Source organism: Neoarius graeffei, chromosome 1 (assembly GCF_027579695.1).
Source record: "Neoarius graeffei isolate fNeoGra1 chromosome 1, fNeoGra1.pri, whole genome shotgun sequence".
NCBI lineage: Eukaryota > Metazoa > Chordata > Actinopteri > Siluriformes > Ariidae > Neoarius > Neoarius graeffei.
Window position 1 is genome coordinate 48351130 of NC_083569.1, and position 15966 is coordinate 48367095.

The 15966-nt window shown below is 43.6% G+C and overlaps 1 protein-coding gene across 2 annotated transcripts in view; it reads left to right on the forward strand.

Moving 5' to 3' along the window:
* Nucleotides 1-6175: 6175 nt before the first annotated feature.
* The window catches only part of smchd1 (structural maintenance of chromosomes flexible hinge domain containing 1), a 127324-nt gene continuing 117533 nt past the window's right edge, over nucleotides 6176-15966 (forward strand). For both annotated transcript variants that reach the window (XM_060932905.1, XM_060932911.1), the window contains exon 1: nucleotides 6176-6521. In XM_060932905.1, the coding sequence (XP_060788888.1) occupies nucleotides 6366-6521 (156 nt within the window). In that variant the 5' untranslated portion in view covers nucleotides 6176-6365. The remainder of the gene's footprint in view (nucleotides 6522-15966) is intronic.

A 15966-nucleotide genomic window follows, 5' to 3' on the forward strand; every position in this document is an offset into this window, starting at 1 on the left:
TTTTGTTTAGTAGACCAAAAGCTACTGAATTCGACTTCCAATTTTATTAGGGTTTTTTTCCTAATAGAACAATTAATGACTTTAGGGCCACGTGGCCCTAAATTCCCCGCTATTTTTTCCTGCTTCACCATGACCCAATTCAAGAAACTACATCATGCATCACGTGGTGGGTTTTCTCCGTTTGCGCAAGGTATTGTGGGATACAAATTTGAAACAGGAGAGAAAAATGGAGGACGTGAGAGTGTACAAATGAAACATGAAAGACCGACTACAGTAACAGAAAGCAAGAAGAAAAGACATTATGTGGCGAAGGAAAGGAAATGCAGGACCAAACTAATAAGTGTCGGCGGTCAGCGAGCACCTCGGTGTGATCAGCTGTTCATTTAGCGACAGAATGATATAACTGTCAGTGCATGGTCAAGGTAAACCTGTAGATGGCAGTAATGCAACACTGTGGATGACAACTGCCATAAAATTCAAAAGAAAAAGAAGAAGGTAAACCTGCACATGCGCACATGGACTTCCTCTGTCTGCTTGACTGTGCGAAGTGAGTGATTTCATGCACAGAGAGAGAGAGCGAGAGCACAGTGGTGCCTGGTGATTTTTTTAAATAATTAGAAGCCTTTATTTGATGGCTCTGTGTTACTAAGGGAAACGGCATAATAGTGAACCGGTTATGTCACAAACGGATATTCGGTTTTAGTGTAAATGGTTGCGTCCAGGTAAACCTATTTTGAGCAATATCATAACTTTTTTAAAATGGATAAATTGTTAAGTTTTATTATTAATTTAAATGTGGGGGAGTGGCATGGTGGTGTAGTGGTTAGCACTGTTGCCTCACAGCAAGAAGGTCCTGGGTTCGAGCCCAGCGGCCAGCAAGGGCCTTTCTGTGCGGAGTTTGCATGTTCTCCCCATGTCTGTGTGGGTTTCCTCCACAGTCCAAAGACATGCAGGTTAGGCTAATTGGTGGCTCTAAATTGACTGTAGGTGTGAGTGTGAATGGTTGTTTGTCTCTGTATCAGCCCTGCGATAACCTGGTTACTTGTCCAGGGTGTACCCCGCCTCTCGCCAATGGTCCGCTGGGATAGGCTCCAGCTTGCCTGCGATCCTGTAGGACAGGATAAGTGGCTACAGATAATGGATGTTGTTATAAAGTTTTATTATTAATTTAAACATGGGGGGCAGGGGTGGCATGGTGGTGTAGTGGTTAGCACTGTCGCCTCACAGCAAGAAGGTTCTGGGTTCGAGCCCAGTGGCTGGTGAGTGCCTTTCTTTGTGGAGTTTGCATGTTCTCTCCCCGTGTTTGCATGGGTTTCCTCTGGGTGCTCCACAGTCTAAAGACATGCAGGTTAGGTTAATTGGTGGCTCTAAATTGACCATGAGTGTGAATGGTTGTTTGTCTCTGTGTCAGCCCTGTGATGACCTGGTGACTTGTCCAGGGTGTACCCCGCCTCTCACCCATAGTCAGCTAGGATAGGCTCCAGCTTGCCTGTGACCCTGTAGAACAGGATAAGGGGTTACAGATAATGGATGGATGGGGGGGGGGGGGCACATCATCTCATTATCTCTAGCCACTTTATCCTGTTCTACAGGGTCGCAGGCAAGCTGGAGCCTATCCCAGCTGACTACGGGTGAAAGGCGGGGTACACCCTGGACAAGTCGCCAGGTCATCACAGGGCTGACACATAGACACAGACAACCATTCACATTCACACCTACGGTCAATTTAGAGTCACCGGTTAACCTAACCTGCATGTCTTTGGACTGTGGGGGAAACCGGAGCACCCGGAGGAAACCCACGCGGACACGGGGAGAACATGCAAACTCCACACAGAAAGGCCCTCGCCGGCCCCGGGGCTCGAACCCAGGACCTTCTTGCTGTGAGGCGACAGCGCTAACCACTACACCACCGTGCCGGCACATCAAACAGTGTTTATTTTTGAGTTTTGTTTGACTTTAAGAGACCTGTCTAAATAGAATGTGTGCAAAAATAGATTTAATTTAATATATTTATCATTATTTATTACAAAATTAATAATGTGCTTTTGAACTCGTAGTAGACTTGGGATCCAAAAGCTAAGAGATTACTTCGAGTGACTGATTTGAATGAACGAACGTTCAAAACAAACTTGGGTGAGGCCTTTTATTTTGACTTTTGGTGGGAAGACAGAGTTCACAACTTCCGACTGCGGAAACCTGCACAGATACTTCTCTTGCTCATTGCAACTTTGCTCGTGTTGCCAGATGCGCAGTTTTCCCACGGAAAATTGAGTAATTTTGAAACTGTTGGTTATTGGTTGTCTTTGGTCCTTGGGTTAAGGATTTCGCATTCATTAGATTAATTATACGTATGTACTCCGCAAATCTATGACTATGTAGTGTCTAATTAAATTGGTCTATTTATTTTCAAAGCTACTCTATTGCTGTTTAATTCTTAAATCTGATTGATCAGATGGCGTTGATTAATTTTCCAACAGCAGCGTTGCCTTTCTTTATACAATACTGGCGTAAAGAAGACACCTCAGTATTCCGGCTTTGATTGTTCACACTGAATTAAATAAAAAGTCAGCATGAAGCTTCACCACTGTGTGTTTTTATATTGTGGGTTGGCGTTCCGCAATCTGAAGTGTGACATGTCACAATGGAGCGTCAGTGTCTAGGGTGACGTATCTACGTCGTTAATATGAATACCCTGAACATACCAGCCTTGCTTTAAAAACAATGGCAGGTGAACTGAGTGTTGAGATGCTTTTGTTAGCCGTACACATTTATACCACCCTTCAAACACAAGCAAAGTTGCTGAGCATGTATGCAACATGTAATCACTTCCATTAAATAATTCATGTTAAAGGGAAGTAATAGCCTCAATATATATTACGTTTGTGTCTTTTAGCCAAGCCAGCTTTTTGGGGACAAAAGTCTGTCACAGAAAACTGCACTCACAAACAGAGAGGGAGGTAACGGTGAAGACACTCGTGCAAACAACGTTTTCGCAATCAGAATGATGTTGGAGGAGAAAGTGAAGAGAAGTAGGAAATGTTTTGAGGCAGAATGGTCTGTGGACCTTAGATACCATAGATGGAGATGTTTGAATTCGCGCTGATCTTGGAAAGAAGAATGTTCAAGTCAAAAACATCACACCCCTGTCCCGCCATGCCGGCTGTCCCTTTTACACAGATGTTGATTCTGGCTCTGTTACTACCAATCATTCTGGCTCAGAGGCAGAACAATACAGATTCTCCTATTCCGTATTTGGATGTTTTATACAAAACGTGAGGTCGAATATAGGCTGTGTGAAAGGGGCTCATGTAAACTCCACACAGAAAGGCCCCAGTCAACCAGTAGGTTTGAACCCAGAACCTGCTTGCTGAGAAGAAACAGTGCCAACCACTGCACCACCGTGCAGCCCACCACACCCTATTACTGCTTTCCCCCTACTTCCATCTATCCATCCATCCATTATCTGTAGCCGCTTATCCTGTCCTACAGGGTCGCAGGCAAGCTGGAGCCTATCCCAGCTGACTATGGGCGAGAGGTGGGGTACACCCTGGACAAGTTGCCAGGTTATCGCAGCAAAACGATATATATAAAGCTTACAATACGTTTTGGAAATGGTTTGCTCAGCTGGACTCAGTGTGAAAATACTGAAAACATTGAAACTTTGGGGCAGCGCAGTGGTTAGCACTGTCACCTTACAGTGAGAAGGCTCCGCATTTGAACCTCATGGCTAACGGGCACATTTCTGGGTAGAGTTTGCATGTTCTCCCTATATCTGTGTGGGTTTCCTCTGTGCTCTGGTTTCATCCATTGTCCAAAGACATGCAGTTAGGTTAACAGGCTACTCTAAATGGCCCATGGCTGTGAATGGTTGGATGGGAACTGCTCTACGTCCTTGATGTCCACCCAGGGTAGCTCTCCTTCCTGAGCCAGCTAACAAATCTGCCCTAGACAGTCAGTCAACTATGGCTGACATGCAAGAAGAAGATTGAAACTTTTCTCGAAATGTACATAAGTTTCTGGTTTGAGTCACAGCTCTAATTTAACAAGGCTGAAATAGTTACTTTCAAACCTTTTATAGTGTATTACTTATCAAATATTGAGTCATTTTGGTTTAATCACAGAACTAGAGTAGCTATAATTACTAAGCATAGTTAACGTTTGCATTTGGGAAGATGATACATCAGCGGCACGGTGGTGTAGTGGTTAGCACTGTCGCCTCACAGCAAGAAGGTCGTGGGTTCGAGCTCGGTGAGGACCTTTCTGTGTGGAATTTGCATGTTGTCAGCGTGGGTTTTCTCCGGGTGCTCCAAAGACATGCAGGTTAGGTTGACTGGTGGTTCTAAATTGACCGTGGGTGTGAATGGTTGTTTGTATCTATGTGGCAACTTGTCCAGGGTATACCCTGCCTCTCACCCATAGTCAGCTGGGATAGGCTCCAGCTTGCCTGTGACCCTGTAAAACAGGATAAGCGGCTACAGATGATGGATGGATTATTATTAGTTGTTGTTATGGGTGGTGTAGTGGTTAGCACTGTTGCCTCACAGCAAGAAGATCCTGGGTTCAAACCCAGCGGCTGGCGAGGACCTTTCTGTGTGGAGTTTGTATTTCCCCCCCGTGGCCGCGTGGGTTTCCTCCGGGTGCTCCGGTTTCCCCTACAGTCCAAAGACATGCAGGTTAGGCTAATTGGTGGCTCTAAATTGACCGTGAGTGTGAATGGTTGTTTGTCTCTATGTGTCAGGCCTGCGATGACCTGGCGACTTGTCCAGGGTGTACCCCGCCTCTCGCCCATAGTCAGCTGGGATAGGCTCCAGCTTGCCTGCGACCCTGTAGGACAGGATAAAGCGGCTAGAGATAATGGATGGATGGATGGATTATTATTAGTTGTTGTTATGGGTGGTGTAGTGGTTAGCACTGTTGCCTCACAGCAAGAAGGTTCTGGGTTCGAACCCAGCAGCCGGTGAGGACCTTTCTGTGTGGAGTTTGCATGTTCTCCGCGTGGGTTTCCTCCGGGTGCTCCGGTTTCCCCTACAGTCCAAAGACATGCAGGTTAGGCTAATTGGTGGCTCTAAATTGACCGTGAGTGTGAATGGTTGTTTGTCTCTATGTGTCAGGCCTGCGATGACCTGGCGACTTGTCCAGGGTGTACCCCGCCTTTCGCCCGTAGTCACCTGGGATAGGCTCCAGCTTGCCTGCGACCCTGTAGGACAGGATAAAGTGGCTAGAGATAATGGATGGATGGATGGATTATTATTAGTTGTTGTTATGGGTGGTGTAGTGGTTAGCACTGTTGCCTCACAGCAAGAAGGTTCTGGGTTCGAACCCAGCAGCCGGCGAGGACCTTTCTGTGTGGAGTTTGCATGTTCTCCGCGTGGGTTTCCTCCGGGTGCTCCGGTTTCCCCTACAGTCCAAAGACATGCAGGTTAGGTTAACTGGTGGCTCTAAATTGACCGTGAGTGTGAATGGTTGTTTGTCTCTATGTGTCAGGCCTGCGATGACTTGGCGACTTGTCCAGGGTGTACCCCGCCTTTCGCCCATAGTCAGCTGGGATAGGCTCCAGCTTGCCTGCGACCCTGTCGAACAGGATAAGCGGCTAGAGATAATGGATGGATGGATTATTATTAGTTGTTGTTATGGGTGGTGTAGTGGTTAGCACTGTTGCCTCACAGCAAGAAGGTCCTGGGTTCGAACCCAGCAGCCGGCGAGGACCTTTCTGTGTGGAGTTTGCATGTTCTCCGCGTGGGTTTCCTCCGGGTGCTCCGGTTTCCCCTACAGTCCAAAGACATGCAGGTTAGGCTAATTGGTGGCTCTAAATTGACCGTGAGTGTGAATGGTTGTTTGTCTCTATGTGTCAGGCCTGCGATGACTTGGCAACTTGTCCAGGGTGTACCCCGCCTGTAGAACAGGATAAAGCGGCTAGAGATGATACAGCATGTTTGAAGACTATGCAAGAATGAATGGCGCCAAACTTTGTTTCAAAGGTTGCCAGTTGTAATTATTACTTAAACTATTAATGCAAGTTTAGACCATACTGTCTTAGCTTGTCAATTTAGTATTGTATTTAGTACTGGTATTGGTTCGTGAAATAAATGCTTGTAAACAGTACATTAGTGTAAAAATGTACTTTGTTTCATGGGTTGTATGTAAGGATTTGGCAACCCAGTCAGCAGACAGAGATCTGGCTCTACGGGTGCAAAACGTGAAAGTAGTGAGAGGTGCGGGAAAGCTTTCGGGACTCTGAGCTTCATGAAACGGGAACGACAGTAACAAGTAACAGTGAGGCAAACATTTTGGATTTGGAATAATATGTATATATAAAGGTATTTTGAGCAGTTTTGAGAGAAGTGAAACCACAGTGAAGTAGAAACATGGCGGAAACCAGAGTTTCCCAGGCAGCAGAGGCTTCTCATGGCAGCCGGGCGGTTTGTGTGTTTGACTGTCGCCCCCAAAATAAAGAAGCTTCTCGAAAGCTGCTGGATCTCAGCGGCGTGAGCTACAAGCAGTTCCTGTGTGCTGTGCGCAAGGTGGGTGGGTTTCTGCTCTTCCCCAAATCACACCTAATTTACCGAGCTGGCTAGCTGTTACCTGCGGTTTCTCAGCTCGTTGCTTGTCTGTTCAGTTCACATGACACCAATGTACTAGTGCATCTCAAAAAATTAGAATACCATGAAAAAGTTCCTTTTTTCATAATTTAATTCAAAAAGGTAAACTTTCATATATTCTATATTCATTACATGTAAAGTGAAATATTTAATAAAGCCTTTGTTTTAATTTTGATGATTATGGCTTATAGCGCATGGAAATTAGAAATCCAGTATCTCAAATTATTAGAATATCCCCTAAGAGCAATAAAAAAAAAAGGATTTACAATACAGAAATGTCCAACTTCTGAAAAGTATATTCATTTATACACTTCGAGATTAGCGCGAACCCGGCGGCGGCCATATTGGAAGTCACAGTGCGTTGTTGTTGCTCAGCGAAGCAAAATGCCGAATACGTGTGTCTATCACTACGTTTACATGCACATAGAGAGAATCGAATTTCTGCTGTTGCTCGACTGAAATCGAAGTTCAAAATGCCATGTATACACCTTAATTCGGCTGAAATTGAACCGAACTTGATTTCTCGGAATCGAGCTACACGACCTAGATTATGCGATTTCTGCCGAGCTACTTAGTGCATATAAACCCTATCGAGCTAGTAGTGGTGTGTCGTTCACGAACGAACCGTTCTTTTTGAACGAGTCTTCGAAGTGAACGACTAGAACTAGTTCGCGAATCAGCAGGATCTGTTCAGTAGCAGAAGGGCGTCCAACTTGCATTTTGATCTGTGCAGAGCAGCGCCACTTTACTTCTTTAAGGGCTATCTGAGCCCTATTATCAGAGCGCTGACACATGCCAGGTCTTTAGTTTACAATTTAGAGCTCTCACTCAGCAATACATTTCAGTTCACAGCCAACGAACGAACGAACAGCCAGTAGCCTGCCTGCCTGCTGTTCGCTGAATACGATGACTTGTAAAGTTGTTTATTCTCTGAAATGAGTGTTGCTGTTAAATAAGCAATTTTTTTTTGCTTAATGGGTTTGAGAGAACAACTGCATAGCCGGCAGACCATGGCTCTACTAAAATAAATATAATAAATATAAAAACAGCTTTATTCTCATCTACAACCCCGATTCCAAAAAAGTTGGGACAAAGTACAAATTGTAAATAAAAACGGAATGCAATGATGTGGAAGTTTCAAAATTCCATATTTTATTCAGAATAGAACATAGATGACATATCAAATGTTTAAACTGAGAAAATGTATCATTTAAAGAGAAAACTTAGGTGATTTTAAATTTCATGACAACACATCTCAAAAAAGTTGGGACAAGGCCATGTTTACCACTGTGAGACATCCCCTTTTCTCTTTACAACAGTCTGTAAACGTCTGGGGACTGAGGAGACAAGTTGCTCAAGTTTAGGGATAGGAATGTTAACCCATTCTTGTCTAATGTAGGATTCTAGTTGCTCAACTGTCTTAGGTCGTTTTTGTCGTATCTTCCGTTTTATGATGCGCCAAATGTTTTCTATGGGTGAAAGATCTGGACTGCAGGCTGGCCAGTTCAGTACCCGGACCCTTCTTCTACGCAGCCATGATGCTGTAATTGATGCAGTATGTGGTTTGGCATTGTCATGTTGGAAAATGCAAGGTCTTCCCTGAAAGAGACGTCGTCTGGATGGGAGCATATGTTGCTCTAGAACCTGGATATACCTTTCAGCATTGATGGTGTCTTTCCAGATGTGTAAGCTGCCCATGCCACACGCACTAATGCAACCCCATACCATCAGAGATGCAGGCTTCTGAACTGAGCGCTGATAACAACTTGGGTGGTCCTTCTCCTCTTTAGTCCGAATGACACGGCGTCCCTGATTTCCATAAAGAACTTCAAATTTTGATTCGTCTGACCACAGAACAGTTTTCCACTTTGCCACAGTCCATTTTAAATGAGCCTTGGCCCAGAGAAGACGTCTGCGCTTCTGGATCATGTTTAGATACGGCTTCTTCTTTGAACTATAGAGTTTTAGCTGGCAATGGCAGATGGCACGGTGAATTGTGTTCACAGATAATGTTCTCTGGAAATATTGCTGAGCCCATTTTGTGATTTCCAATACAGAAGCATGCCTGTATGTGATGCAGTGCCGTCTAAGGGCCCGAAGATCACGGGCACCCGGTATGGTTTTCCGGCCTTGACCCTTACGCACAGAGATTCTTCCAGATTCTCTGAATCTTTTGATGATATCATGCACTGTAGATGATGATATGTTCAAACTCTTTGCAATTTTACACTGTCGAACTCCTTTCTGATATTGCTCCACTATTTGTCGGCGCAGAATTAGGGGGATTGGTGATCCTCTTCCCATCTTTACTTCTGAGAGCCGCTGCCACTCCAAGATGCTCTTTTTATACCCAGTCATGTTAATGACCTATTGCCAATTGACCTAATGAGTTGGAATTTGCTCCTCCAGCTGTTCCTTTTTTGTACCTTTAACTTTTCCAGCCTCTTATTGCCCCTGTCCCAACTTTTTTGAGATGTGTTGCTGTCATGAAATTTCAAATGAGCCAATATTTGGCATGAAATTTCAAAATGTCTCACTTTCGACATTTGATATGTTGTCTATGTTCTATTGTGAATACAATATCAGTTTTTGAGATTTGTAAATTATTGCATTCCATTTTTATTTACAATTTGTACTTTGTCCCAACTTTTTTGGAATCGGGGTTGTACATTTAATTAACTTTCAGAGCTTTGTTTATGTAGTCTTTTTCAGATAATGCTAGGATGATGTTTTTCTTCCATCTTTTTCTCAAGCACATTGTAATGTATGAAAATCTATTGTGGATGGCACCTCTGCCGCCTCTCGTTCACTCAAGATGAACTAAACTTCGGACGACAGCCATTGTTGTGCCGCTTTGGTGTGACGTCATCAAAATGAACGCGTGAACGAACGAATTTCTTTGCTGAACTGACCGACATGAACGAACTGGCGGAAATGAATCGCCATGTCCCACCAATACTACGTATTCGAGCTACTTACTTCAGCACTGCCCCTTCCGGAAGTGACAAGACCACAAGGGAAACACAACAGCCTCGGTCGGCATGACGACGAATCATGACAACGGCATGAATCTTTTCTTTTTGTGGCATTGTTTGCACTGTTAAAATTTAGCTCACTTACTGTATCACCAAATACATCTGTACAGCTGTTGCATAGCTGTGAATTGTGTCGAAAAAAAAACAGCCTCGGTCGGCATGACACTTCACCTTAGCCGCCCACTTTATTAGGAACACTTCTGTTCGTACATACAAACTACAAACACTCTTCTTACGCTACGTTCACACTGCAAGGCTTAATGCTCAATTCCGATTTTTTTGTGAGGTCGTTCACATTAACAAATATATGCGACTTGTATGTGATCCTCAGTATGAACAAAAAGCGACCTAAAAGTGTTCCGCATGCGCATTGCAGGATACGACGACGTCACACGCAGTGAGCATGGCCAGTGTTTACGGAAGTAAAACCGCCCGGTTGCGGTATGACCCATCCAATCTAGCTTGAATAGCTGCATCCCCCCAAATGGAAATCAGCTCCCTAACCTCTGCGTCCTTCCATTGAGAAGATTCAGAACCTTCACAGCCCGAAGCGTCCCTCGCATTGATGTCATGCGCAGGGGCGCAGATACGTTTTTTTGAACTGGGGGGGACAAAAAACTGGGGGGGACAAAGCTGCCAGCAAACCAACCCCAACCCCGATATGCCTGTCAAACTTCTTGTGGGTTACCATAGCAACCAAGCTCGAGCTCGCAACCTGTGCAGTCTGCGCAGCTCAACCAACCGAATATCAGTCTTTGTTTTGTTTTATGTGAGTTGTTGCAACTATGTATACACTGCTGTGCACCTCAATAAACCGAATGGTAATTAGTCTTTTGATTTTTCCGTGAGGTTTGCCTTATGCAAAGAAAGACAGCATAGACGTTTTTTCCTCCCTATAAGTGGGGCGGACCGAACGAGGTGAATTTAAATCTGGGTGGGACGAGTCCCCCCCTCTATCTGCGCCCGTGGTCATGCGCCATGTTGTTGTAACTTTTTTTGAGAGACCCGCCGCCTACTTCAGCGCAGAATAGTGACGTTTGTGGCTTGTTGATGACGTGTAAGTCGGATGAATGCGACCTGGCGGTTCAGACTGAAGTCGCATATGAAAAGAGCGGATAGGAATCGGAATTAGGACCACATATCCAAACGGCCTGGGTCGGATTTGAAAAAATCGGATCTGTGTCGTTCATATTGTCAATAAAAGATCGGATTTGAGTCACTTCAGCCTGCAGTGTGAACGTAGCCTTAGAGTTTATTTTATTTTTAAAAGGGACAGTGCACAAATTAAACATTATCCTTGTGGTAAGGACAGATGTCTGTACCAGGTTATAGCAGTGCATGCTAATTTCCGCCTGTAGTCCCTTTGTTTATACTCTTGAATAGCTCTTCTTCATGACGACAACCGGAAGTGTACCAACACGATGGGGCGTGTAGCGCCACCTGTGACTCGGGTGCACAATGCACCTCATAACAATAGCTCGATTTAAACAAGTGTGCATGTAGGATTGGATTTCTCTGGCACCCCTGCTGGGACCCTTTGCTCGATTACTGACAGTAGCTCCATTTGGATGTGCATGTAAACGTAGTGAGTGTTGGCTGTAGTAGCCGGGGGGAAAAGGGTGGCAAAAGCTTCCACAGACTCCCTAAAGTCGTGACTAACCCGGGAATTGCAGCACAGGAGAAAAGCGAGCGGAGGAGACGACAGTGGCTGGCTGCCATCAACCGATCAAATTTAAGGACTCCCTAAAGTGAATGACGCATGAAATGGAATGATGAATGACCGGTAGTAAATTTGAACAATAAATGGTCCCTTGTCATTCAGATTCTTACAAATGGAATAACGATTGAAATCTTTAGTTTTAGACCTCCCTAGGATAAGATAAGTGGGTGCTTGGTGGGATATCAGCTTTTACAAATGGAATGACAGGGTTTCTATATGTATTGACTTACTTTGAGCTAATGTTGTCAGTGATATCACCTTTTACAAATGGAATGATAAGGTTTCTAGGTGGAATGACATACTTTGAGGCAATGTTATCAGTGATATCAAATTAACAAATGGAATGACATTGTTTCTAGGGTTAGGTTATAGGTGATCTTACTGATAACATTGCCTCAAAGTATGTCATTCCACCTAAAAACACTGTCATTCCATTTGTAAAAGGGGATATCACTGATAACATTAGCTTAAAGTATGTCATTCCACTTAAGGCCAATTTATGCTGACAACCCAGTCCTCGCAGACAGTGTCACAGATAGTGTCTGCGTAGCCCCCCCACCTTCGCAGACGCTCTGCGCGCACCTCCCAAAAATTTTGACCATCACAGAAGCCTCGCAGACAGCGTCGCAGACAAGAGGGCTCTGATTGGTCCACTCTACATCCGCTGTACACGCACTTCCGCTTCCCTACTTTCCCGGTTTGTTTTGTTTTCACGACCGGCATTTTTAAAAACACGAGCGAAGATGGAGCAGCATGAAGAGCAGTTGATTGAGGAAGTACGTACATCTATACGACTCCAGTTCTAGTCATTATAAAAAAAAAAAAAAAAAGTTCTAGTCATTATAAGTAACCGGAGGATAAACACTCCACTAACCACACCCACCAACTACTCCTAGCGACTTCGCGCCCCCTTGCGTTGTGACGGTGAATAACATCACGCACGCCTATACTCCCCGCTCAACAATAAATTACAACTGTCTGCGAAAAGCTATCTGCGAAAGCCTTGTCGCAAGAGCATGCAGAGGCCTTCAGAAACAGTCATTCCATTTCATGAGCTGAAAGCATGTCATTCCACCTACATTTCATCGTTATTCCATTTATAAGAATCTGAATGACAAGGGACCATTTATTGTTCAAATCACTAGCTGTCATTCGTCATTCCATTTCATGCGTCATCCACTTTAGGGAGTCCCCAAATTTAGGACAACTTGACTGTATCCGGATTTGTTCTGATCACTTTGTGACAGGTAGGTTAAATTGTCTTGAATTTCATAGTTACTAAAATAAATGTGATACAAACTATTATCTTTTCTATGTGCTTTCAGCAATGATTAATGGATATATTTGTCACATTAGGTAGCTTATGTCTACTGCAGTGCATTGTTGCATCAAATGGCATTTAAGATCTAGGCCTAGTAATGTTTATGTACACATGCTGTTAGTACAAGTTACATACTAGGCCTACATTTTATTCACTGACTAAAATAATTGATAATTATGCGGTAACAAGCTGGGGTCAGCTTTCCATTCCTTCTCACTAAGGCTGGGCAGACACTGTGCGATTTTTTTTTTTTCAATCGCGGTATTTAGCTGCTGCTCACACTGTACGAGTGAATCGCAGGGGTAAACAGCACGCAGCTTACGATTCCTGTTCTCACACTATACGATCCGATGCTCGGATGCGATCTGACTGCTCACACTGTACTTCCATACTTCCGGATTCTTGTATCCGGAACTGCAACGTGATAGTGTTGTGATGTTCGCGAACGAACCGATTCTTTTGAACGGCTCCTAGGAATGAACGATGAGAACCGAGTCTCGAGCTGGGGGAGCCGTTCTTTTAGTCGTTCTTTTTCTGTACTGTGTTTCAGATGGTTTATAATGTTGTGTGATATTAATGATAATATTGTGGGAAAACTACTTTGCACGGACGTTCATTTAATTTATTCTATCGTCATTTTGTTTGTTCCATTTTTGTGTATTTTATTTATTTATCTGTTTTGTATCTCAGACTTAAATATTTTTGTAAAACAAGTGTTTTTTCTATAAAATATTCTTGCGTTCTTGATAACTATGTTCTTGAGTGGGTTCTTTTTTTTTTTTACAGAAAAGCCGTTCTGCATGGACATTCATTGAAGCCCTCATTGTTTTTAATGGTTATTTATGAGCATTTAGGGGTTACAATAATGTAAGTCGAGGTTCCTTTATATAAAAGGTATGTCCAGAAATATTGATGTCACTGTCTAAGCAGAGGGATCTGGCTTCTTTAGACACTGTCTTCTTAAAACTGAATAAATATTTAAAAAAAGAGCCAAATGAGCCAGTCTTTTGAACGGCTCTTTTCAAAGAACGGATCACAAAGATGCGGATCCCATCAAAGAGCCATAAATCCCATCTACGTGAAGAAGAAGAGGAGACCGGAAGTGCTGCTCAGTGTTTGTTTTCTCTTCCGTATCTGTGTTCGCGCATGTGCAGTGTGACAGGTTGAGGTAAATCGGCTCGTGACACTGCTTCAACAGTGCGATAGCCTCACGAAGGGCGACCAGGATTTCAAACATGTTTGATTTTCATCCGATCGATCGGGAGGAGGTCGTGAGGTGTTAATCGCTTGTCGTTACCCCATGTATACTACACGATCCGAGATGCACGATTGAGCCAAAAATCGGCCCGATCTCCAAAATAGTCGCACGAGTGAAAATCGTGTCAAAATCGGGCCAAAAATCGCACAGTGTCTGCCCAGCCTTACAGTGTATGGATCTACATTCCCAATGAAACGTACCTTCTCAGCACAACGCTCCCGTGCCTGCTTATCTAAACTTTCACAGTAGTGCTCCATCACTTCAGATGTCTAAATTCTTAAAAAATCAAAGCTTCTAAGCCCTCTAACGCGGAAACGAATCGGTGAATGTGTACTCTATGATGTGTACTCTATGAGCGCTCTGGAGCGAATGACTTCCAAGATGGCCGCGCCGACCGCATGGTTACTATTTTTAGCATCATCTCGGAGCACTCTATACTTGGTTGGGGCTCCTTTACCATGAATTACTGTATCAATGCGGTGTGGCATGGAGGTGATCAGTCTGTGGCACTGCTGAGGTGTTATTGAAGCCCAGGTTGCTTTGATAGTGGCCTTCAGCATATCTATTTTTGGGTCGGGTGTTTCTCATCCTCCTCTTGACAATACCCCATAGATTCTCTGTGGGGTTCAGGTCAGGCAAGTTGGCTGGCCAGTCAAACACAGTAATATCATGGTCAACAAACCATTTGGTAGTAGTTTTGGCACTGTGGGCAGGCGCTAAGTCCTGCTGGAAAAGGAAATCAGCATCTCCATAAAGCTTGTCAGCAGATGGAAGCATGAAGTGCTCTAAAATCTCCTGGTAGATGGCTGTGTTGACTTTGGACTTGATAAAATACAGTGGACCAACACCAGCAGATGACATGGCACCCCAAATCATCAGACTGTGGAAACTTCACACTGGGCTTCAAACACCTTGGATTCTGTGCCTCTCCACTCTTCCTCCAGACTCTAGAACTGTGATTTCCAAATTAAATGCAAAATGTACTTTCATCTGAAAAGAGGACTTTGGACCACTGAGCAACAGTCAATTTCTTTCTCTCCTTAGCCCAGATACGACACTTCTGACATTGTCTCTGGCTCAGGAGTAGCTTGATATTAGGAATGCGAAAGTTGTATCCCCTTTCTTGAAGATGTCTGTTCGTGATGGGTCTTGATACACTGACACCAGCCTCAGTCCACTCCTTGTGAAGCTCACCCAAGTTCTTGAAATCAACTTTTCTTGACAATCCTCTCAAGACTGCGGCCATCCCTGTTGCTTGTGCACCTTTTCCAGCCACCCTTTTCAGCAGTGACCTCCTATGGCTTACCATCCTTGTGCAGGGCATCAGTGATCATCTTCTGGACAACAGTCAAGTCAGCAGTCTTCCCCATGATTGTGGTTGTGTGTACTGAACTAGACTGAGAGATACACTGTGTTCATTCTGTTTTACTCAAACTCGAAATGAAATATTCTAATATTTTGAGATTTTTTTTTTATGTTTTTGTACTGTATGCCATACTGATTAAAATTAAAATAGAAAAATGCTTGAAACATTTTAGTTTATGTGTAATGAGTCTCTAATATATAACATTTTCACTTTCTTAAATAACTGATGGAAAATATTGAACTTTTTCACAATATTCTAATTTTTTGAGATGCACTAATATATCTCTGAGTAAACACCTTAACCCTTTGATGCAAAACATGGGTCAAAAGTGACCCGGCTGAGTTTTTATCTTCTATATCTTTGAAATAAATTAATTCCATCATTCAGTATTCAAGGTATTCCTCAATTAACTTGTTTTTGATCGTCATACATCCTTATTTTTATTTTTTCCTTTCTTACTTTTTGAATAAAAACCCTTTTTGTATCACTACCCTTCTAATGCACAACACGGGTCAAAAACGACCTGCATTCATTTTCCAGGTTATTTCATGTATGGCTGAGTGTTTCTATGATATACACTACCATTCAAAAGTTTGGGGTCACTTTGAAATGTCCTTATTTTTGAAAGAAAAGCACTGTTCTTTTCAATGAAGATCACTTTAAACTA